Genomic DNA, 20,681 nt, shown 5'->3' with positions numbered 1-20,681 from the left:
GGTTTTCCTACTTGTGCTTGGGCTCGCGACATCTGGCGTTTCCTAGTCCTCCTAGAGATCTGATTCATGTATTGTTTCCTTATACGGTTCCTAATCCAGCCAAGCGATCCGGTTCGCATATCGTCTACCGACCTAGGCTATGTATTCGCACTGCTCGTGACCGTATGTCATAAGTATGGAAAGGACCGATCGGAAAAAGCCCTGCTTCCATGGCACGGCGGGTGACTGGTCCGATCTCCCCTCGCCTCTGATCGAGCTCATCGCGTACAGACTCCCCCTCGACGACCTCATCGATTTCAGCGAAACATGTTCTCATTGGCGCAACGTCGTCGTCCGACTCCAAGGAGGTTTCCAGCGAAGGATCAGCCTCCCGTGGCTGATGATTGCGAACCCGACACGTCCCAACTCACCCGGCTTCTTCAGCCTGCGGCGGCAGAGCTTCTACGAGTTCCCCTTGCGGGAAGTGCGGCGCAAGAGGTGCTTGTCTTCGCGGGGTTGGATTATGACGATCGGGGGTAATGGGAACGTCCGGCTGTTCAATCCTCTATCCCGCGGGCGCGCCCGTGTCAAACTTTCGGCCTTGAAGCCGGATGGCTATATTAACGTGGACATCGGTAAGTTTGCGCTTTCGGCGTGCCCCCTTTCATCCGCCGAGTCCGACATCATGGTTCTCGGCGATATCGACCGGCGGCTGGCGCTGTGGAACTACCAAGACCGTGCGTGGACCATGGTGAGCCCCCACAGGATCTACATGGACCTAATTTACCATAAAGGCAGATTCCTAGCCGTGGACGCGACGGGAACGATCAGAGCGTTCCCCGTGAAACTAGACGGACCGAATCCCGCCACAGACGGCCGAGTCGTGGCGTGGAGGCCGCCCGGGTTGGTCAAATTGGAGCACTTGAAAAAGCATTATCTCGTGGAGTGCTGGGGATCGCTGCTGGTGCTATCCCAGGAATGGCGACAAGGGTTCGTGACCTCCGGTTTTCAAGCCTTCTTGCTCGACCTGGAAGCAAGCACTTGGACCAAGATCAACAGCTTGGGCGATAGATCTCTGTTTCTGGGTCTCAACTCGTCTTTCTCCATGGAGGTCATCGATCGACATGGCGGCATCGAGCCCAACTGCATATACTTCACGGACGATTGTACATACAATGGCACCGGAGGTAAAGACATGGGCATCTATCACATGGCTGACGGCCGAATTGACCCGCTCCTGTTCGACGCCATGCCGCACCGTCCCGATTCCACACCTTTGTGGATAGAACCCAATGCGGGCTGAGCGACGACGAGGACCGCTGATATGGATTAGAAAATTTTCTTTGTTCGTTTTGACATGATTTGTCGAGGATCTTATTTCACTTTCAATTCGAGAACCATGGGCTTTCTGCTAGTACATAGAATGTGGAGCTGCTATGAACTATAAATGGGAAAATTGTCCAAAAGTTCTAAACTCATTGCATTTTTACTAATTCAATTATAAACATTTTAACTTTGCCAATTGAATCTTAAATCTTTTCACTTCTTGCCGATTCGGTTCATCCAGCCAATTTTGGCCGGAAAATGCTGATGTGGATGCCGACGGTGCCACGTAGGATACCGGGGCTAGTGCTTTGACATAGATAATTTTTAATAATATTTTAATATATTTTTGAATTTTTTTCTATTTTTCTTTCTTTTTGGCTTTTTCCTTAGCCTTTTCCGGTGGCCAGCCACAAGCGATGACTAGCCACCAGCCACAAGCGACGGCCGGCCACTAGCCACGGCCGGGCGGCCTTGCCCGCCACGAGCACGGCCCGACCCAGGACGAGGAGGAGCACCGGCGAGGGGAGCCCTCGCCCGGGCATAGCCCGACAAGGGTCGCCTGGTGAGGCTAACCCTCCCCAGCCGGGCGGCCTTGTCGGGCATCGGATGGATATCTCACCCACAAACTTCACCAAACACATTTTGATTGATTTCAAAATCAAGATTTGAGTTTGAGGGTAGGATATCTACTTAGATTCTACATATCTTTCAAGAATATGCGTATATCTCTTTTGATAGTGCATATCTTTAATTGATTAAATTTGGTACTATGTTTATCTTAGTACTTTAAATAGTTATCTAATAAAAAATATAAAGAGGCTTATATATCTTTTTATCAATATACATCAAAATTTACTCAAATTCCATATCCCTACCTTCCGCATTATTATTCTTAACTCACCGAGTAGAATGATTGAGATCGTGACGAACACATGCACAGACTTTGTACTATAGTGAAACAATATAGCAAGAGGAGCAATCGAAGTGTTCTTTATTTTCTCAAAATGTGTAAACAAGTTTTGGTAAAATTCTACGTATGAGGTGAAATAGCAATGGTGATCTGTCTACTTTTTCCCGAAATTCAATTTATATATATTTTAAAACTTTTTTGACACCTTTTTTTGAAGTGTTTTACCATTAATCCTCCCGTTGACCTCCTCTTTTTATACACTTAAAATACTGTGGTTATTATTCTGTGAAACCCGTGACTTGTGGAATAGCACTACATTAAAATTAATCTACAAACTCGAAACGTTAACTAAAATAGCAAATTATTATTGAAAATTGAATATGAATAATTTATATGCTCACTTATTATGATATTTCAAGCTATTCAAAATACTAAACGTGTAAATCTGCCTTATTTATTCTAGCTATGATTTCTTTTCTTGATACTTCTTGCTCTCTAAGCTGTGCCAACAGACATCAATAGGCGCACCCAAATGCGTATGAGCTCAATGCATTCCGGATCTTACTAACACAAAAACTTCATATGCATTAAAATCGCATGCACAAGACTTTCTCACTTTCTCAAATATCGACAGAAACAAAGGCTGTTCTAGAAATAAATAAATAAGAATACAACAAACCAATCTCCAGACATTCTCAGTAGAGGTGAGTGTGGTTCTAAGGTAGATTCGCTGCTTGTGATCCATATGATTCATCAGAGAAATCCTGCTTCTATACCATGGCGGGTGGGTGGTCAGATCTCCCGTCATATCTGCTCGAACTCATTGCATATAGATTACCCCATCGACGAACTGATCGCTTTCAGCGGGAACACGTTCTTACTAGCACAATGTTGCCGTCCAACTCTGAGGAAGTTTCCAACCAAGGATCAGCGTCCCGTGGCTGATGATCACGGACCAGCCACGTCCCGATTTATGCAGCTTCTTCGGCCCACGCTGGCGGAGCTTCTACGAGTTCCCCTTGCCGCAAGTGCGGGACGAGAGGCGTTTGTCTTCACGGGGTTGCATTATGACGATCGGAAGGGGAGGGAACGTCCTGATGTTCAATCCTCTATCTCGCGTGCCTGTGTCGAACATTCGGGCTTGAAGCAATATGCCCCTGGAGAAGGCCCCATCGACAACGAGTACATCGGTAAGTTGGCACTTGCGGCGTGCCCCTTTTCATCCGCATGAGCTCGAGCTGAATGAGATTGCGACCATGGATGCCGTAAGCTTGAGCAACACTTGGTCATGGATGATACGAGCTTGAATCGCATTTTTTTTTAGCAATAATAAAAATGCACATATTAAAATCACGTCAAGTCATGTTAGCAAATTCCGTTACTAATAAATGGATAATCAGAGAGATCTCATGTGATTTGACTTATTCTTATTTAATAACTAATTGAGAACTCATGTCATCTCATTTACGCATGATTATCAAATGGAAGAGCATGCGACCATTCTATTCGGTTTAACTTTGTCTTTTTTTGCCAGCGGATTTACATCTCGCTGGATACTATTTGGTGGTTACATCTGTTTAGATGCGAGTCGCTTGAGTTCGGGGCATTACAAGATCCGAGTCATTAGTGGAAGATGCAAATGTTTTTAGCTGAACTCGACGTGTGGATGCGTCCCCCTCACTTAGCACAGGAAAAGGACGGTCTATTTTGGGGTTTCGTGCTGGTTAAAGTAAAAATCTAATTTTCTATTTTAGCGAGGGAAAGGGAAGTAAAGGAAGAGGATGGAGAGACCGGTGGGCTTGCTCTTTCCGGCATATTGTTCTGGTCGCTACGCTATTCGACGCGATACGATGTACGCATGAACAGCGCCGTCGCTTTCTCCCACCATACCGTTCCGAGCATACGGCGGCCTCGCTTTTCTCCAAGAGCAGCGGAAAACCCAGAACTCGAAATGAGAGCCGAACTGTTCACGGGTTCTCCGCGTTGAGCTCCCGTCGCGCGTGCGTGATCCTACGGTCCTCGTCATGTGACTGGAGGAGATTCGAGAACTGGGTCGTTTTCCATTTCCGATTTCCTGCCGAAATATTGGATCTTTCTTGGCGTTTCCGTTTTAGTCTTCGTTTTGTTCGTATCTCCATTCCATGGAGGACGAGAAATATGCCAAGGAATTGGATGTGGCCGTGAAAGCGGTCCACATGGCGTGCTCCCTGTGCCGGGGGGTGCAGCGCGGTTTAGTTTCGAGGGCCGGTGACGCGGTCAAGTCTAAGGAGGACGATTCCCCGGTTACTGTCGCTGGTATCTTTCTCTGTTTTTCTCTTCCGTCCTTGAATTATAAGCTTTTAATGTGTGTGATTATCTGGGTCGTTCGTGTTTTGCCCATTTGGTCGTGCTTTCAAATGGGATGCTGCAATCGGAACCGCATCGACGGGTGCTTCGCAAATTTGTTGGATTCTGTTCCAATCCTGCATTTTAAGATTCTGGACTGTTGGGCTGCTTTCCCTTGCTGATGACGTCGTATAGTTGGAGTTCTACTGATTCGATTTTATATAGTTACTAGTTTTTTATAATATTCTACCGTAGACCAGTCATGCGCATGTGTGTTGATGGCAATCATACAACATACGTATGAATATTTTAGTCTCTGATTTTTAAAAGAAGAATTGTTGTTTGTTGTTATAGTGGAGTATTCTAAGGGATATTTCCATGTACTGATAAAAACTGAGTTTGAGGGAGAAGAGAACAGCCATTTTCACCAGAAAGTGTGGAAGATTATGTTCTTCTGCTTATCATATTATCAACGTTCCTTGAAGACACAAACTTTTTCGTTGAGCTATAGAGATTGAATCCAACTTTTTCTGGGGAAATGATGCTTAATAGGCATTCAACTAGTTGATGTTGAATTATCATACTGAAATAGTCTATACTGCCTGTGGTCAATCCCTAAAAGTTTTTATGTCGTCAAATCATGCCCCGATGCCCCGAGATTTCAGCTAGTATCTCAAGCAGTGGTAAAAGGCGTGGGCTGCAGAGGTTTTCTTTGTCTTGGATTCTCATCGACTCCATAATTTTATTGTTCACATATGTTAATTTCTTACTAGATTAGATGATATGATAGTTGTTCTTGGTTGCCTCTTTATTCTTGATTACCTAAATTTTGATGAAGTTGTTACTGCATAGATTGGGGTGTTCAAGCCACCATAAGCTGGTTACTAACAGAGGTCTTTGGAAGTCAGAGTGTATCAATTGTTGCCGAGGAAGATGTTCAAGCTCTTTCCAAAAGCGATTCAGCAGGATTGCTAGCGGCTGTTGTTGATGCAGTCAATGAATGCTTAGATAATGCACCTAATTTTGGTCTTCACAAACCCGATAAACACCTCACTACTCAAGAAGTTCTTGAGGCCATCAAGAGATGCAACTCGGCTGGGGGTCCAAAGGGAAGGTATTGGGTGCTTGACCCTGTGGACGGAACTTTGGGGTTTGTGCGTGGAAATCAGTATGCTGTAGCTTTAGCTTTGATTGAGGATGGGGAAGTCATCATTGGAGTGCTAGGGTGTCCAAATTACCCTATGAAGAAAGAGTGGCTAAATTATCATCACCATTACTATCAAAGCACTTCCGCAGCTACTGATGATTCGTGGGAGAAAGGATGCTTGATGTATGCAAGGAGGGGAAGTGGAAAGGCATGGATGCAGCCACTACTCCATGGAGATGTGAATATTGAATCTCAGTATGAGGCCAGATTGATCCGGGTTTCTTCAGTTGATGATCCTGCTCAGGCTACATTCTGCGAGCCGGTTGAGAAGGCCAATTCAAACCAATCGTTCACAGCAGGACTTGCTCACAGTGTTGGATTCAGGTTCGTTTCTTTTGATGTCTTTCAGTCAGTTGTCAAGTTAGGACTGGTGAATTAAATGATGGTTGTGTCCATCTAAGTGGATGGGTAACTAGCCAACATGGGATAAAGCTGCTAATGCTTTATTTATTCCTAAATGAGGCGTGGAACTGATAAATTTTAAAGACAGCATCTGCCCTGAACTCCGACTTTATCGGGTAATTGTCAATCTTATTTAGATTTCCCCTATCTGTTGTGGCAGAAAGCAACCACTGCGTGTTTACAGCATGGTCAAATATGCAGCAATAGCCCGGGGAGATGCTGAGGTTTTTATGAAATTTGCAAGATGTGGATACAAAGAAAAAATATGGGATCATGCGGCTGGTGTCGTTATTGTGCAAGAGGCAGGTGGTGTGGTGACTGATGCGGGAGGAAAACCCTTGGATTTCTCCAGGGGAGTCTATTTAGAAGGACTTGACCGGGGAATCATTGTTTGCTGTGGCTCTATACTTCATGAAAAAATTATTGGTGCTGTTTATGCTAGTTGGGATTCCTCAAATCTGTAGGACCTCAGAAGACGTGTGATCAGAATGGCAACCGCTGAACTTCGATACTGATGGCGAGGTAATGTCGCTAAACAACAATTTTTTTTTCCACTGCAGAGGTTGGCTTGGATGTGTTATGCTATGTTGTTTGTTTACCTAGTGTCACATTTGTTATGTATGCTAGTACTGAAGGGTTCTACATGTCTAGTGAATATTTCATTGCGATTTGGTTGTTTGCACTTGGTTAAATATATTAGCCTGGATATATCTCATTAGCGATCTCAGTTGTCTGGTGATTTTTCTATTTCTAAAGGTGCAGTCGTTAGGGTTAGTAGGTACACGGAAGTATAATCTTTTGAGATGCTTCAGAAACAAACCAATTAGAAGCAATGTCTTGAAATAATAAGCTTCTGATTCTTTCATTTATCCGTGGGACCGTTAGACTTGGTTAAGCTTTTTTTCTTTTTGGGCCAAAAACTTAAGGTAAACTTTGGGAAAATGAAAAGGAGCATCAAATCTCCTACTTTAAGCTTGAGGTTCTCTTTTTGGGTATATAGGGTGAAACATCCAAATGAAGGTTGGAGTTTCTCTCTATGAATATGAGCTGAAGATGATTGTGAATTATCTGCAATCGGTGATTCTATATGTCATCTCGCCATCTCCTATTTGTAGGCTAATAATGAGGCCTTACTCGTTTATTTTTATGATCTTTCCCCAAACTACATTCTAGACACTTTGAACAAAATGTTTTGTGCTCTATGTGACATGCTTATATTTTGGCTGGTTCTGTTTTTCAAGTCTACTTGAATGGATCGGTAGATATAATTATCTTAGATTGTTTGGTGGATTCTCATACACGAATTACTTTGGATTAGTTCAGGAAAATGATCCGATCGGAAGACATGCTGTGCTGTTACTGCTCACCTGCATTGCTCAGATTTTACATGCTCCAAAGAAAAGCGGGAATAAAGCTAGTTTAGTGTCTTGAGTTTATAGGCTTTCGCAAAGCTGTAGCGATGGTATAAAAGCAAAGAATGTTGATTGGGCATCTGATTTTTGTATATGTTGCTCAATATCGTCATGAATGATATTTACGATGGATTTTCCCCATCTTTGCGCCTGGCAGTCACAAAATACATTTGAAGTCAGTATTTTTGCTTTCGGTTGAAAAGGTGCAAGGAATTGATTCTAATGGGATTCATCTCAACAAGTACCTCGGGACACTAGTTAATTTTATTTTATTTGGGTTAGTTCGACTTTCAAGGCGCTGATTGTGCATAACACAAGAAAGAAGAGCGTTGGAAATTATGAAGTTTTCTTTCTTGAATGTTAAACAAATGCCGTATGAGCACTCGTTAACATATTCCTTATATGCTTGATGGCTCATGTTGTGATTTCTTCAATGCGTACCAATCTAATGATGATGCTAGATTGCTGGATAGTCAAGTTGTTCCATAGAACATGATATAAGCGTTTGTTTTCTTCAATGGACAACAATATGTGCGCTTTTCTCAACTGGTAAGGATTTTTTGGCCTGCATTAGCTCAGGTAAGTCCTTGGTCTTGAGTTGAGCTTGCGATCTCAAAGGTATAGATTCATTACAAAACAGAACATTATTTGTCGGGTTGGATGATCAGCAATTGATTCTTCATCTAGAACTGCTCTTTCCTAAATTTCTAGACACCACGTCAGCAGCAGACATTTTGATTTATGGAATGCAAATGGGGAAAAGGACACCATGAATGTCATAACTTTCGTACAATGCTTACTTAGGCCATGTGAGTAGCCACAGTGAGCTGTGAATCTGTGATCACAAAGATGAAGATTCTAAAGAAGAATATTCGGGATTCAATGCCGAGAGATGGGGAGGCAGTTTCTGGCTATTCTCAGTGCAATTAAGTATGAAATTCATTTTGACCAAAAAAAAAAAAGTATGAAATTCATGCTGGGCTCGCATGAGCTCCTCTTGTGGGATCATGCTACGCAATACCATCATGGATTACGCCACATATAGTGAGTTTGATTCTGTACTTCTCGGGCTTGGTTGCTCCATGACCTACAATTTTCTCGGTGGAAGCTCCCAGGGTGAATCCATGGACTCTGTACTTTCTTCATCGACTGTTCCTCGGATGGTAAGCTGAGCCGACTTCCATGCACCACTATTAGAGACAGATAATTCGCCTGGTTCAAGGGATTTATGAATTGCCCGTGATATTGCATTCCTGCTAACAGGTGAGTTTCTCTGAGATTGAATCGGGGTCTCGTCTGGACCCTTACCTGTCTTTGCCGCCGGTCCGTTTCTATTGGCGGGTCTTTCATCTAGCAGAATTTGAATAAAAGTGTCTGATCGACAAAACTTTCAGAGACACATCATTATTTTAGTTGAGAGTGGAGTCGACGTTAGATCTGATGTCAAGAGTTTCCATGGATTAGGTACATGAACCGTTAAACGTCACATTAATATATGCAAGCCGGTTCCACGTATTGCCATGTCAACGGTAGTAAACAATCCATGAAGGTCCGTATCCTCCATTCAGTTCCCTTGTCTTCTCCACGAATGTCCACGTTTTCCCACAGAAATGAGCGAAAGAAAGTTTTTTCGAGGATGTGCTTATTCTTGTTTAGAGAGAGTTAATTTCCCTATCACATGTTGGGGATTCATAATAAAGAAGATAGACTAGAAGTTTTGAACTCTTTATTCTATCTTTCATCATCATCTTAAAACATGCTAATAATATTATCAATTGGGCTTGGTCATGAGTATGTTTTGAGTCATAAGCAGCAAGCATATAATGATATCAGCTTGTCCGTTCAGATGATCAACCATTACTAATTCATTTCTTTGTTGTTCCGGGAACCATGTCAACGCTAACTTCGCAAGTAACAACAAGCCCCACGTTCTTAGGCCAGAATTCCTTTGCCAAATCTCAATAAATATCAATAGAGCTGCCCAAAAAAAGAAAAAAAGGGATTATTCCCTTTAATATGCGAATTACAGACTCAAGATCCAACCGTGACTTCCAGCATTCTGATGTTGGAGTTGACCAGCAAGGGCTGAAGCTTCGGTGGAAATCCGGGAAGGTCTTTCTGAGTACATTTAACCCAATTCTGCGGTTCCCTATAGAACTATTTGGACTCTTACTACCTCGGGGAGTTTCAGTGTCGGCAGGGCTTGGAATGCACTCCATTCTCAATGGGTTGGCCATTAAAAATAGGCTTTTCAAGTGGAATATGCAAGTTAATCCCGTCTGTTGTTAACTTGTTATGTAATTCGGCCAACGAGGACAGGAACCATCTGGCCTTCGGCTGTCATGTTTCTTTCGAGGTGTGGAAGTCTTATCTTGCTTCCTCGTTTGATTGATCATGTCCCTGGTGATTGGCCTGCTGAAGCTACACGAGCCATCAAATATATTTCAAGGAAAATCCTTGCCTCGGTTGCTGTCTAAGATGTCGTGGCCTGCGTGTACCTTTTGTCGATGGCTTACTAGGAACAAATGTTTGCATGAATCTTGTTTTGCTGTTCATATTCCTGTACCGATTGCAGAAAGATTAGCACAGCTAGGAAGAAAATTTGTGTAGAAAGACAAAGAACCCTTTGTTCTAACTGGGGCATTACAGAGCTGGAGAGGTGCTCTCTTATTCTTGATGATTTTGTACACACTTTTCGACTATGTAAGAGGTCTCGCTCTCATGCATTTGTTGCGAACAAAGTCCCAACTTGTCGAAAATTATCCCCACCAAACTACCGATGTATAAAAAAAATAAAAAAATCGATGTAATATTTTGGGCTATATAATCCATAAGAAAGTGAATTCATCATGAATTCCTTATCCCGTATGTATACATCGGATCAGAAGGACAGATCCATTTTAATTGTCATTTCAAAAGTTTGGTAACTCCACTGTTGTCCCGCGTGATAATGTTGCAAGTACAGCTTTATTTACTTTGTTACTCGAACATGAAGCGGACCTTGTATGGCGTGTGCTGTTCTCGTATAAACATGGGCTAAAAAAGAAACGGAAAAAAACTGAATCACCAATTTGAAAAAAAAAAAATTAAATCATGCGAGCGTAAGTCTTCGAATGTAAGACAGACTCGAGTTCGTTGAAGCCAGGTGAAGTTGTCCAAAGACCAATTCAGAGGGACATTTCAAATAATTTAATAAAATTTTTTATGTAAGGAAAAAAAAAAAAAAAACAAAGAGAAGTCCAATTAGCATTGGATGCAATGGATGGGAATCTGAATTTATAAAATTCCCATGCGGATATAAAAACCCGTTTCCTCAGATGAGATCCGGACTCTTGGAGTTTAGTGGGCCGGTTCATCTGGCGGGAGTGGGCTGAGTTGGTCTTTCTCTGATGTTCTTGTCCTCGGGCACGTGTTCAAGATAATAAAACCGGAAATCATCTCAACCGAAGTCCAGAACAACACTTAGAGAACTAAACGACACCGGAATAATTCGCAAAGATCCGCGGGAAACCGAATTACCGGGCCGGCTCGAACGACGGAGGCGAGGTGCACGACAGAACCCGGAAGCTCGGCGCACGCCGCAAGAGCAGGAGGAGGTCCGGACCACTCACTTTCCGCGAAACCCGAAACTCGGGCCGCTCTGTTCGTCCCGGTAAAACAGGGACCGAGCTCTAGACAATTGCCCAGATTGGCCTTACGAGCTCGATGGGGAGAGAGGTGAAGTGCATAAAGAGACCACCGTCATTGCCGTCGCGATTCCCTCTTTTCCTTAGCTGGGGTCGCTTTCTACGATTCCCGCGTTTTCTTTCCAGAGACTTTTTTTCCTCTTCCTCTTTGGAAAAACGTCGGGCCCCGCGTTCATTTACTTCGGTTTGAATATGCAGCATCGCCCAATTCGCACCCCCACTATCAATTCGGCCAGAATTGCCTTTTCTGCCGACGCGAATAGTCGCGGGTCGCGGAATTGTATTGTAATCCTCCCAGTCCTGTCATGTCAAGTTGACAATATTGATTTATAAAGACAAAGGGTCCACCGCCCGCGTCGTTCCTTATGTGCATGTAATTGGCGTAAGGAACTGCTCTTTTTCCCCTCCGTACATGTAGAAAAGCGGGTGTGGAGATGCGTAAAAACTATGATATCATATCAAGATTAGTAGCGCAATGGCCTTACCTCACTCATCGTCTAATCGGATGGATACACGCCTCTTTATTCATAAAAAAGATTGATGGGGGCACTTGATCCAACTTTATTCATTGGAATCCGGTCCGGGAGATTTCCCATTTCTAGTTAATTTTCCCCCAGAGGTTTATCATTACCCCATTTTACATTTGGAATTGACTTCGATAAACGTAGCAGTTTAAGGACATGCTAGGGTCCAACTAGCTGCCATCATTTTCCTAAACCATGCCCAGGCAACCCTAGGGAAGGCTTCACGAGAATTAGGCCCGGGGGATTTCCCATTTCTGGTTAATTTCCCCTAGAGGTTTATCATTACTTCTATTTACGTTTGGGGTTAGACTTCGATAAACGTAATAGTTTATGGACATGCTAGGATCCTAGGTACACGCCTATTTATTCATAAAAAAGATTGACGAGGGCACTTAATCCAACTTTATTCCCTCGGACATGCTATTTTTAAGGAGACAGTGTTATGAATTAAGAGCGAGATAATTATCTAATAAATTTGACAAATTTAATTCTAAACACTTTGACGATTTATCAATATAGCCCTTCCAACCAATTTTGATTGGAAACAGCTAACGCAGACATTGGCCATTTTATATGAGCACTCATGTGGACGGTTTTTTTTTTCACCCCTTTTTTTTTCCCCTTAGCTGGTTGCTACTCGACAATGGTTGGTGATAAGGGTGAGCGATTCTAAATTTTGTATAGGTTCCACTTTGAACATGAAACCCACCAATTGGAATATGTTCCTTATTTTTTGGAACATGAAACCTATTCTGCATGTCCTAAAACTTAGAACCTACCTTATCATAGGTTATAAGATCTACTCAGGTTCCACCTATATTATCAATTAAATGATTGCAGTAAATTAAAACCTTTAATAACCACCACTTGCTATTATAATTTACTTAACATTAACTTCTATTTAGACACACGAAAAATATAAATATTAATAGAGTAAAAGTCTTAGATATGGAATGAAAGTTCTAGATTATACATTCATTATCGAATGACATGGAATATCATAAGATTATGTGAAGACATGAACTGAATATATATATATATATATATATATATATATATATATATATATATATATATATTAAAACTTATTCCAGTTTCTAGGTTACAAATTATAAGTTATAGATTCCAAGTTTCTCCAATTAAGAACCTTGAACCTACTCATCAAAATCAGTTCTTTATTTTTAGGAACCTGAAACCTAAAACCTATAGGTTCTTACCGGTCCAGTTTTCAAATTCCAAGTTCTACCTTGAAACTATGCTCACCCATAGTTGGTGATGGTCACCGACAACGCGCAAGGGTCAAGACATTCTTGCCATATCCAACGAGGGCATCGCGAGTGCAAGGAAATAGGAATAAAAAAAAATTAAGAATATTTTTAAAAAAATTTGCAAAAATCATCCAAGCTATCGTCAGTCGTGCCACTTAGTGTCCCATAAGTAGTTTTTCACCAAAATTGATTGAAAAATACTATGTTAACAAATCATTAAAAGGTCTAAAACTACACTAGTCAAATTGAAAATTTTAAAATTGAATTAGCATCCGCATAGTAAATTTAAAAAAAAAAAAAAGAAGGACAATTTAGCTCCCTTGCTATTAGATCCGATCGCACCCAATTACTAAAATTACCATTCCTAATTTAAAAATTCTTGTGATGAGCGCCAGCCAAATGAAAGCTAAGTGAAGAGGTAGGAAGTAGAAAACTAGGGAGTCCAGTTTTAGCAAAGGAATGTGAGGTGGGTCCCTAAGATGGTGCAATTCGATGAAAATTGATTAGAGCTTACTGTATCACCTAAAACAGCCATCGTTTCACATCAGCAATTTCTATTTAAGACTAAATTGGTCAAATCGAAGAGTTTAAAGTTGAATTGATATATGGCTCCCTAAGATCAGACGGTGCAACTTAAGATAGTGATAACGAAAGAGACTTGAAGCTTTTATGGCTCAAAATCAATGGGACATGCCAGTCAAGAACGTGACTGTGTGAAAAGGTTGTTGCTTCCTCAAAACCATGAACACAGAGCTATTCGGGCCGCGCCAAAAGACTAATTGCACGATGCTTTATGACCCGTCTCGTTCAATCCGTCTTTGTACGCCGACAAAATCGAACTCTCGATGGGCTGAAGTCGCGAACACATTAATCCGCCGAGATCGGTGGCTCATCTCGAGTTCCAATCGATTGACGCGATGTCGGTGCGGGATGTGTGAAACCAGAGAATTGAGATTTAACGCATGACTAACCGGGGGGCGAGTCTTGACAAAATCCATGCCGTTTCGCAGGGGGAACTGCGTCAAACGACCAAGGGGCTAGTATTTTACCAACCGGCATTATTCAAATGCGGAATCCTAAGTCGTACTGGACCAGTCAGCAGCAGCGGCAGGAGCAGGAGGAAGACCCGGCTGCGGTTCCCTCTCGTATTTAATGGCCTCTCGCTCTCTCTCCAATCTCACCGCTCGCTCTCCTCTTTCTCTCTTTTTCTCTTTCTCTGAAACTGGGCACTGTGGAAAATCAGCTACTGAATCCGAGACTTTTTGACACCAGTTTGGTTTGAAAACACGAGCTGACGCAGACAAAGCGCGTTTTCTGTACAAAAAGTTCACACCGTATCATCGTCTCCCATCCGCCTCCCCTTTTTTGCATCTCTTTCTCACTCCACTTCTCTCCTTTTCCTCCTCCTCCTCCTCCTCCTCCTCCTTCCATGTCTGAATTGCCGAGCTCGGTTCCCACTGACAAGGGAGCTGCCGGTGCTTGATTCCTCTCGAGTGTCGGGATCCCCCCGAGAAGATCTCCTGCAATTTCTGTCTACTTGATTCACTCTGAGGAGGGCCTACAGGTTTTAAGGTTGTGTACACTCCACATCTGATCCTGCTACTTCACTCCGAAAACGACAAAGCACCACGATTCAGAAAGAGAGCCCTTCGTCCCACGACATTGCATTCTCTTCTCCCTTCGTAACCTCGATCCCCGGTTCCGACACAGCAACGCCACGTTTCTTCTTTTTGTCCCTTCATAATTCGAATTGAAAGGGAGCGCTTCATTTCTTCCTGACCTCGAATCCCCACCACCAAAACATAAAAAGGAGCAATTTTTAATGCTCTTTCGACAAAAAGTCGCCATTTTTGAGGCGGGTTCGAACATGGGTAAACGATCGTCTTCGGCGAGCAAAGACTGGGCTCAGATCTACGCCGTGTACGGCGTCGACCAGTGGCAGACCCTGCTCTTCCTCTTGTCCCACGCCTTCCTCTTCTCCCTCCTCTCCCTCCTCTTCCTCCTCTACTTCGACCCGGTTTGCGGCTACCTGGAGGCCTTCCTCTCCTCGCCCGGCGGCGCCCGATACGCCGCTGGGTTCGCCGGGGCGGTGACGGCGATCTCCGCCGTCTGCCTCTTCTTCGCCGCCGCGAACTTCCTCTACTCGGCGCTGCCGCTGCACCAGGAGATGGCGCAGCGGATGGTCAACGCCGTGAGCGACTGGTCGGCGGTGAGGAACGCGCTGGACCTCGGGTGCGGGCGGGGGCTGCTGCTGAACGCGGTGGCGACCCAGCTGAAGAAGACGGGCAGCTCGGGTCGGGTCGTCGGGCTGGCGCCGGGCAAGGGCACCGCGCTTTCCACGCTCCGGACGGCAAAGATGGAAGGTAAAAATTAAAAGCAATTTATCAATTTCCATTCTGGCCAACGAGGAATTTGAATCCTTTATTTCAGTATACGAGAATAACATTAAAGACGAGCTAACTTCTTGTCTACTCTGTCGTACAAATCTTCTTCTGACGTTACGCGCGATGGGTCTTCTTCTCATGTTCATCACCGATCCCATCATGGCAGGTGTGCACGAGTACGTCACGTGCCGGGAGGGCGACGTGAGGAGCCTGCCGTTCCCGGACAACTACTTCGACGTGGTGACGTCGGCGGTGTTCGTGCACAAGGTGGGGAAGGAGCACGGCCACCGGACGGTGGAGGCGGCGGCGGAGAGGATGAGGGTGGTGGGGAGCTCGTCCGGGTGCTGAAGCCCGGCGGGGTCGGGGTCGTGTGGGACCTGCTGCACGTGCCGGAGTACGTGCGGAAGCTGCAGGAGCTGAAGGTGGAGGACGTCCGGGTGTCCGAGCGGGTGACCGCCTTCATGGTCGGCAGCCACGTCGTGTCGTTCCGGAAGCCCAGCCAGCACGTGGCGGGGCCCGGCGAGGTCCGGCTGGACTGGAGATGCTGACCCGGAATACGGAAGAGCTGGAGAAACTCCCCCGTATATTTAACCGCAGTAGGAATGTCGAGTTACCCAGAAAGAAACCAAAAAAATTATTAAGAGACGAGCTAAAGAAAATGATGATGAAGCTGGGGAAAAATTATTTATTGGTAGAAAGCATAACAAATAATTTTCTCTCTCTTTTTTTTTTTTTTTTTCCTTTCCTTTTGTTGACTGAAGTCTGGGGAGACAAAGCCAAACCAGATGAATAGTGGGAACTGCAGAAGGAGATTATGCAGGGCGGGGCAAATGTTTCTGTATTGACTGGCATTTATTAATGTTTGTAACATAAATGTCACTCTCCTTGGTTCTTCTTGTCCTTGATTTTAGTGTTAGATAATAGCCTACTTGTAAATAAAATGGAGTTTATAATGGTAGCAACGATGCTATTAGAATGTTTCTCCGGTTATTTCTTCTGTTGCATTGAGTTTGATTCAGAATTAACATCTCATCTTTCTGACAAAGACAAGACAACGATGAAAAGAAAGATGATCAAGAGTTCTCGCTAAATTCAATGGTAAAATCTCAAATTAATTTACGAATCTTTTATAAATATGCCATGCCTATACTAGTTTAAGATTTTTTTATAACCCTCAAATTAGTTTGGAATAAATTTCTCATGTACCAATTTAAAGTCCCAACGGATGAACAAGTTTATTGGAAAGTTGTTGGCTTGATTTACCACACAATCACCTGAGTAGCAGCGATGTTTAGAGAAGATCTTTTCTCCAAAATCTAATTAAAGGAGTGAGAGATCATGATCGGATCATCATTAATGTTGGGGTGATAATGCCCCTATGAAAGATCAAGGGAGTTTGTACCGTTTCGCGGTAAAACGCAAGATCTAAAGAGGGAGAGCATAGCGGAGATTTTAAAGAAGGAACAGCAATCATCGAATTAAGACCTTATTTTCTGTTCTCAATTGGGTGGATGGTGCCGCCACCAACTTTAGAGAAAGCTTGTGATATTTCGCTAGCGGTTCTTTCACAAAGGACAGATGCGCGTTGGAATGTCATTTTTTGTGGTGGTGGGTGCGAAATTATGCATCAGATGAAGCGTGGGTGGTGGGTAAGGTCCTGGTTCAATCGAGTCGCCATCCTGAATTTCTTTTCATCTGCAGGTTTGGATTCTTTGATGGGGGGAAGAGTTCGCATTTTGAGTGGCGATGAGCTGTGATTCTAATTCTAGCCGTGCAAAGAGATAAGAAGAGAGAAAGAAAGAAAGAAAGAAAGAATAGATTCATATATATTCATGCTTGCTTTTTGAGGGTGAAAGCGAATCAAAAGGGGGACCTTATTTCAGGTGAAAAGATGAAAATCGAGCAGTAATTTCAAATTTGACCTTTTGCTATTCTCTTTTTCCCAAAATCAAGAACACCCCCCCATCTCATGAAATTTGCAGAAATTTCGAAGCTTTTGTGGTAATATACTATGATGAATAATGAACCCATCGGGTTCTTTTCGTGATAATTGCGATTTTGGCGTCACTAGTCACTGCGGTAATGTCATTTGCTTCGTAGAGTAGTTGCCGTAATGGGTAAAAGTAAATAAAAGCTAAGGCCCTCATAATCCCTTATGGCCCCAGACATTATGATATAAGAACGGTCATTTGCCACGCAAGAATCCGAGATTAGTAATCCCATAAGATATAATTCGTCTAGGGTCTCATCAACAGATACTCCGGAACATTATAATTCGTCTAGGGTCTCGTCAATAGATACTCTGGAACATTGATTAATCATACTGAATGAAGATTTATTTTGATTTCATGCACCGACAAATTGGGCCATAAGCACCTTAAAATCATAATACGGGTTATAAATGGATTTTGAAAAATAAAGCCTGGAAAAGATGGACATTAGTGGTCAATTAGTAGCCTATCTTCAACCTAAATTAAATATGGATTGCGGTCCATAGACCTGCCTATTCTTTTTTTATTTTTGGTCAAAAAGCAAACCATTCTTCACAGTTGACAATTTAAAGAGAAAAATTACTATATGTGGATCATGGGATGAGTCCGGCATCATTTTGATATATGTCGGGTCGGATATAAGTCATTAAATTTAAATTGTATATAAATAGGTTAATTTGAATCAAATCATGTTTAACTTTACTCCACCTATCCTTTTCATTGGCCTATCAATAAGCCATCACATGAAGGAGATGGTGAATTAAGAACTGCAAATTTTTTTTATATTGATGGTTCACGTAGTTGTTAACATAATTCATTTTTTCTTTCTGAACCTGTGGCAATGAATTGATTATTTGAATCAATATTGGCCTAGCACCGTAAGGTTTACATTTTCGAAATGATAAAAGAAACATCTTCGCCAAAATCGAGAGATTCCCAGAAATTACTTTATGACCATCGATTTGGAAGCTATATTTTAAGATCAAACCAAAAAATAAATAGGTGTTGAGGGACAAAGCTCCAATCCCCTGGCCAGGGCAAAGTATCCTCTAGAAGTCCCTTTTTGCTTTTCTAATAAAGTCGAATTAGGGCATAAGCTGGGATTGGTCAAGTTCTCTCCTTTTTCCTCCTCCGAAACTTAAGGCGGACAGCATCATGATGATGGAACATCATGAGATTCAAAGGGCGCATTCAAGTTCAAGTAACTATACCACTCTGTCGGTTCCTTCCTTTGTGGGACAGAAGTCAATGATATCACTCTCTAGCCTCACAAAAGGTAAAGTGATTGGACAATTTAAAAGCCCCATTTTCCCATTTTCCATGCCTTTTTGCACAGCATAGAGTCCCTCGAGATCAAATTGGACCATATTCACTGTATCACCATCCAAACCATGTAACATTGATCATATTAAACATCAACTACTGACATCAGTGGTCCATGATGGTAGGATCTGGACCGACTACATTGAGTCAAGATGAGAGATTGATGATTCGAGATGACCGATTATAGTTGAAATAATTATGATGAGCCAATAATGTATGAACTCTAGCTAGAGATCTAGTGTCACTAAATTCTTGGGTTGGGTCTAAACAAAGTCATGTCAAAATCATAGAAATGCATCTAAGGATAGCATGGAATTCATTATTTAATTTGAGTTGGTGGACTTGAAATGTTCATTATTGCAATAATATGCATGGATGTGTCACTTTGTGGAGTCCATTAAAGTACCCTACGTTATTGTTATCAAATGCCTAAGTTTTACAGCTTAGAGTTATACATGCAATCGCCTATTGATCTTTAGAGTGGGGTGCATAACGTATTTTATATCTTTACACTACTAACAAGCTTTTTTTTTTCTCAATCCATATCATTTCACAATTAGTAGTTAATGGTGCCTAGCGTAACATTATATCAATGTAGTGTGGTGCACCACTTGAATTTCAAAGAGTATCAATAAGAGTTGCTGCTTAATTAACAGGAGAAATTATTCAATTAGTTCTAAGATTATTGTACGAATGCTAATTGAGGCATAGACTATTCATTGATATGACAAGTGCCACATAGGACGGACTAAAGAAGTCGGGGAAAACGCATATTTTGTGAATTGAATTCCTTGATTTGGCAAAACGATAATAAAAAAATAAAAATAAAATCAAAGAGTTGCCTAATTATCCTCATTATACATAAGTTTCTTCTAGGTCTTCCATCATTATTGGGATTTTATTTATTTATTACAGGCCTTTTCTATTTATTGAAGATTAAAAAAAAAAAAATCCCTTCTCAGCTCCATAATGCCCACTGCATGAATACCATATTAATGGAGTAAACCAGATTAAACACAAGTAAAAATGTAAATGTGATTAACATTTACTAGTAAAAAACAAGAGATTGTCTATCGTGCATCTCAAGTTTCCTCTCTCGCTTATCAGGGGTGAGTTGTATCATCGCCTATTATCAACTAGCATGGCAAAATTGATATTTAAGATGCGTTAGTTTTGCAAAAATTATATGATTTGAAAAACGTTTTTTGCGAAATAAACGAGCCTTGCATAGTACACAAATGTACGGATCATGCCATGCTGCATGAAGCAACAATATGCCAGGGATTCGATCGATAGTACGTGATGTCAAATTACCCAGGCAACAATCTGTCCTTTCTGATAGATGTGGAATGCTGGCCGACATCAAAACGCACATGCGGAACTTGATCTTCTAGCCCAAGAATGCTACTTATTAAAAAACGGTTAAGTAGGGATCACCAAAGGTCCCATGGTCTAGTGGTCAGGACATTGGACTCTGAATCCAGTAACCCGAGTTCAAATCTCGGTGGGACCTTTTTATTTCCCACCCTATTATCTCACATTTTCTTTTACCTTTCTCTTCCTTTATTTTCTTATTTTCGTTTTAGTTTTCGTTTTCGCATATCACTCTCGGTAAAGCTTTCAGATTATTCACGTGCTAAAACGAATGGTGAAGTTTGGCGTTAACTCAATTCTAGAGTACGAAGCCCGCAGGACATGAGCATTGCATCTCAAGACCAGCGTCTATTGAGTTAGGAGGACGAAAGGAATATCGATTTTAAAGGGAGATTAAGATTATTAAGGTCAGTACTCGATCCAAGATCGAAAGGAATCTTGGACGCGGACTCTTTCGTAGTTTCTCCAGATAGTTTTACTTCTGTGTTTTACTTGCTGGGGATAAATCTTACGTGCAACAATGCAAATTTATAGTGCCTATCGAAGTTCGATTCTGAACAGTTTTTTTTT

At 42.3% G+C, this 20,681-nt stretch overlaps 2 protein-coding genes and 2 non-coding genes across 5 annotated transcripts; all 4 read left to right on the top strand.

The window, feature by feature from the left end:
- The first annotated feature begins 175 nt into the window (after window positions 1-175).
- On the top strand, window positions 176-1,282 carry LOC104452079 (putative F-box protein At5g55150). Its single transcript, XM_010066608.2, has one exon. The coding sequence runs from the start codon at window positions 176-178 to the stop codon at window positions 1,280-1,282; it is 1,107 nt and encodes a 368-aa protein (XP_010064910.2).
- A 2,701-nt stretch (window positions 1,283-3,983) lies between these two features.
- On the top strand, window positions 3,984-7,937 carry LOC104450152 (PAP-specific phosphatase HAL2-like). 2 transcript variants are annotated; one of them, XM_010064594.3, is made up of 4 exons: window positions 3,984-4,510; window positions 5,393-6,071; window positions 6,310-6,671; window positions 7,468-7,937. In XM_010064594.3, the coding sequence occupies exons 1-3, from the start codon at window positions 4,357-4,359 to the stop codon at window positions 6,611-6,613; spliced, it is 1,137 nt and encodes a 378-aa protein (XP_010062896.2). In that variant the 5' UTR covers window positions 3,984-4,356; the 3' UTR covers window positions 6,614-6,671; window positions 7,468-7,937. The 2 variants fall into 2 exon arrangements, with proteins under 2 accessions (XP_010062896.2, XP_010062895.2); XM_010064593.3 differs by having other exon boundaries at window positions 3,985-4,510; window positions 7,473-7,937.
- Window positions 7,938-14,136: 6,199 nt separating this feature from the next.
- Window positions 14,137-16,413, top strand: LOC104450151. The gene is made up of 2 exons (XR_005552325.1): window positions 14,137-15,402; window positions 15,590-16,413. It is a non-coding gene; the product is annotated as an uncharacterized LOC104450151 (transcript).
- Window positions 16,414-20,178: 3,765 nt separating this feature from the next.
- Window positions 20,179-20,250, top strand: TRNAQ-CUG. Its single transcript has one exon. It is a non-coding gene; the product is annotated as a tRNA-Gln (tRNA).
- The last annotated feature ends 431 nt before the right edge of the window (window positions 20,251-20,681 follow it).

This window comes from Eucalyptus grandis, chromosome 6 (assembly GCF_016545825.1).
Source record: "Eucalyptus grandis isolate ANBG69807.140 chromosome 6, ASM1654582v1, whole genome shotgun sequence".
In the NCBI taxonomy this organism is placed as follows: domain Eukaryota; kingdom Viridiplantae; phylum Streptophyta; class Magnoliopsida; order Myrtales; family Myrtaceae; genus Eucalyptus; species Eucalyptus grandis.
Note: the sequence above shows the minus strand (reverse complement) of the source record. Positions and strands in the feature narration are given on the sequence as shown.

What these genes read in the sequence shown, in the direction of transcription:
- LOC104450152 (XM_010064594.3), top strand. Translation starts at nt 4,357, where the DNA reads ATGGAGGACGAGAAATATGCCAAGGAATTGGATGTGGCCGTGAAAGCG. An exon ending in TTCCCCGGTTACTGTCGCTG is followed by an intron (nt 4,511 to 5,392) that starts GTATCTTTCTCT and finishes GTTACTGCATAG; the next exon opens with ATTGGGGTGTTCAAGCCACC. An exon ending in GCTCACAGTGTTGGATTCAG is followed by an intron (nt 6,072 to 6,309) that starts GTTCGTTTCTTT and finishes CTGTTGTGGCAG; the next exon opens with AAAGCAACCACTGCGTGTTT.
- LOC104452079 (XM_010066608.2), top strand. Translation starts at nt 176, where the DNA reads ATGGAAAGGACCGATCGGAAAAAGCCCTGCTTCCATGGCACGGCGGGT.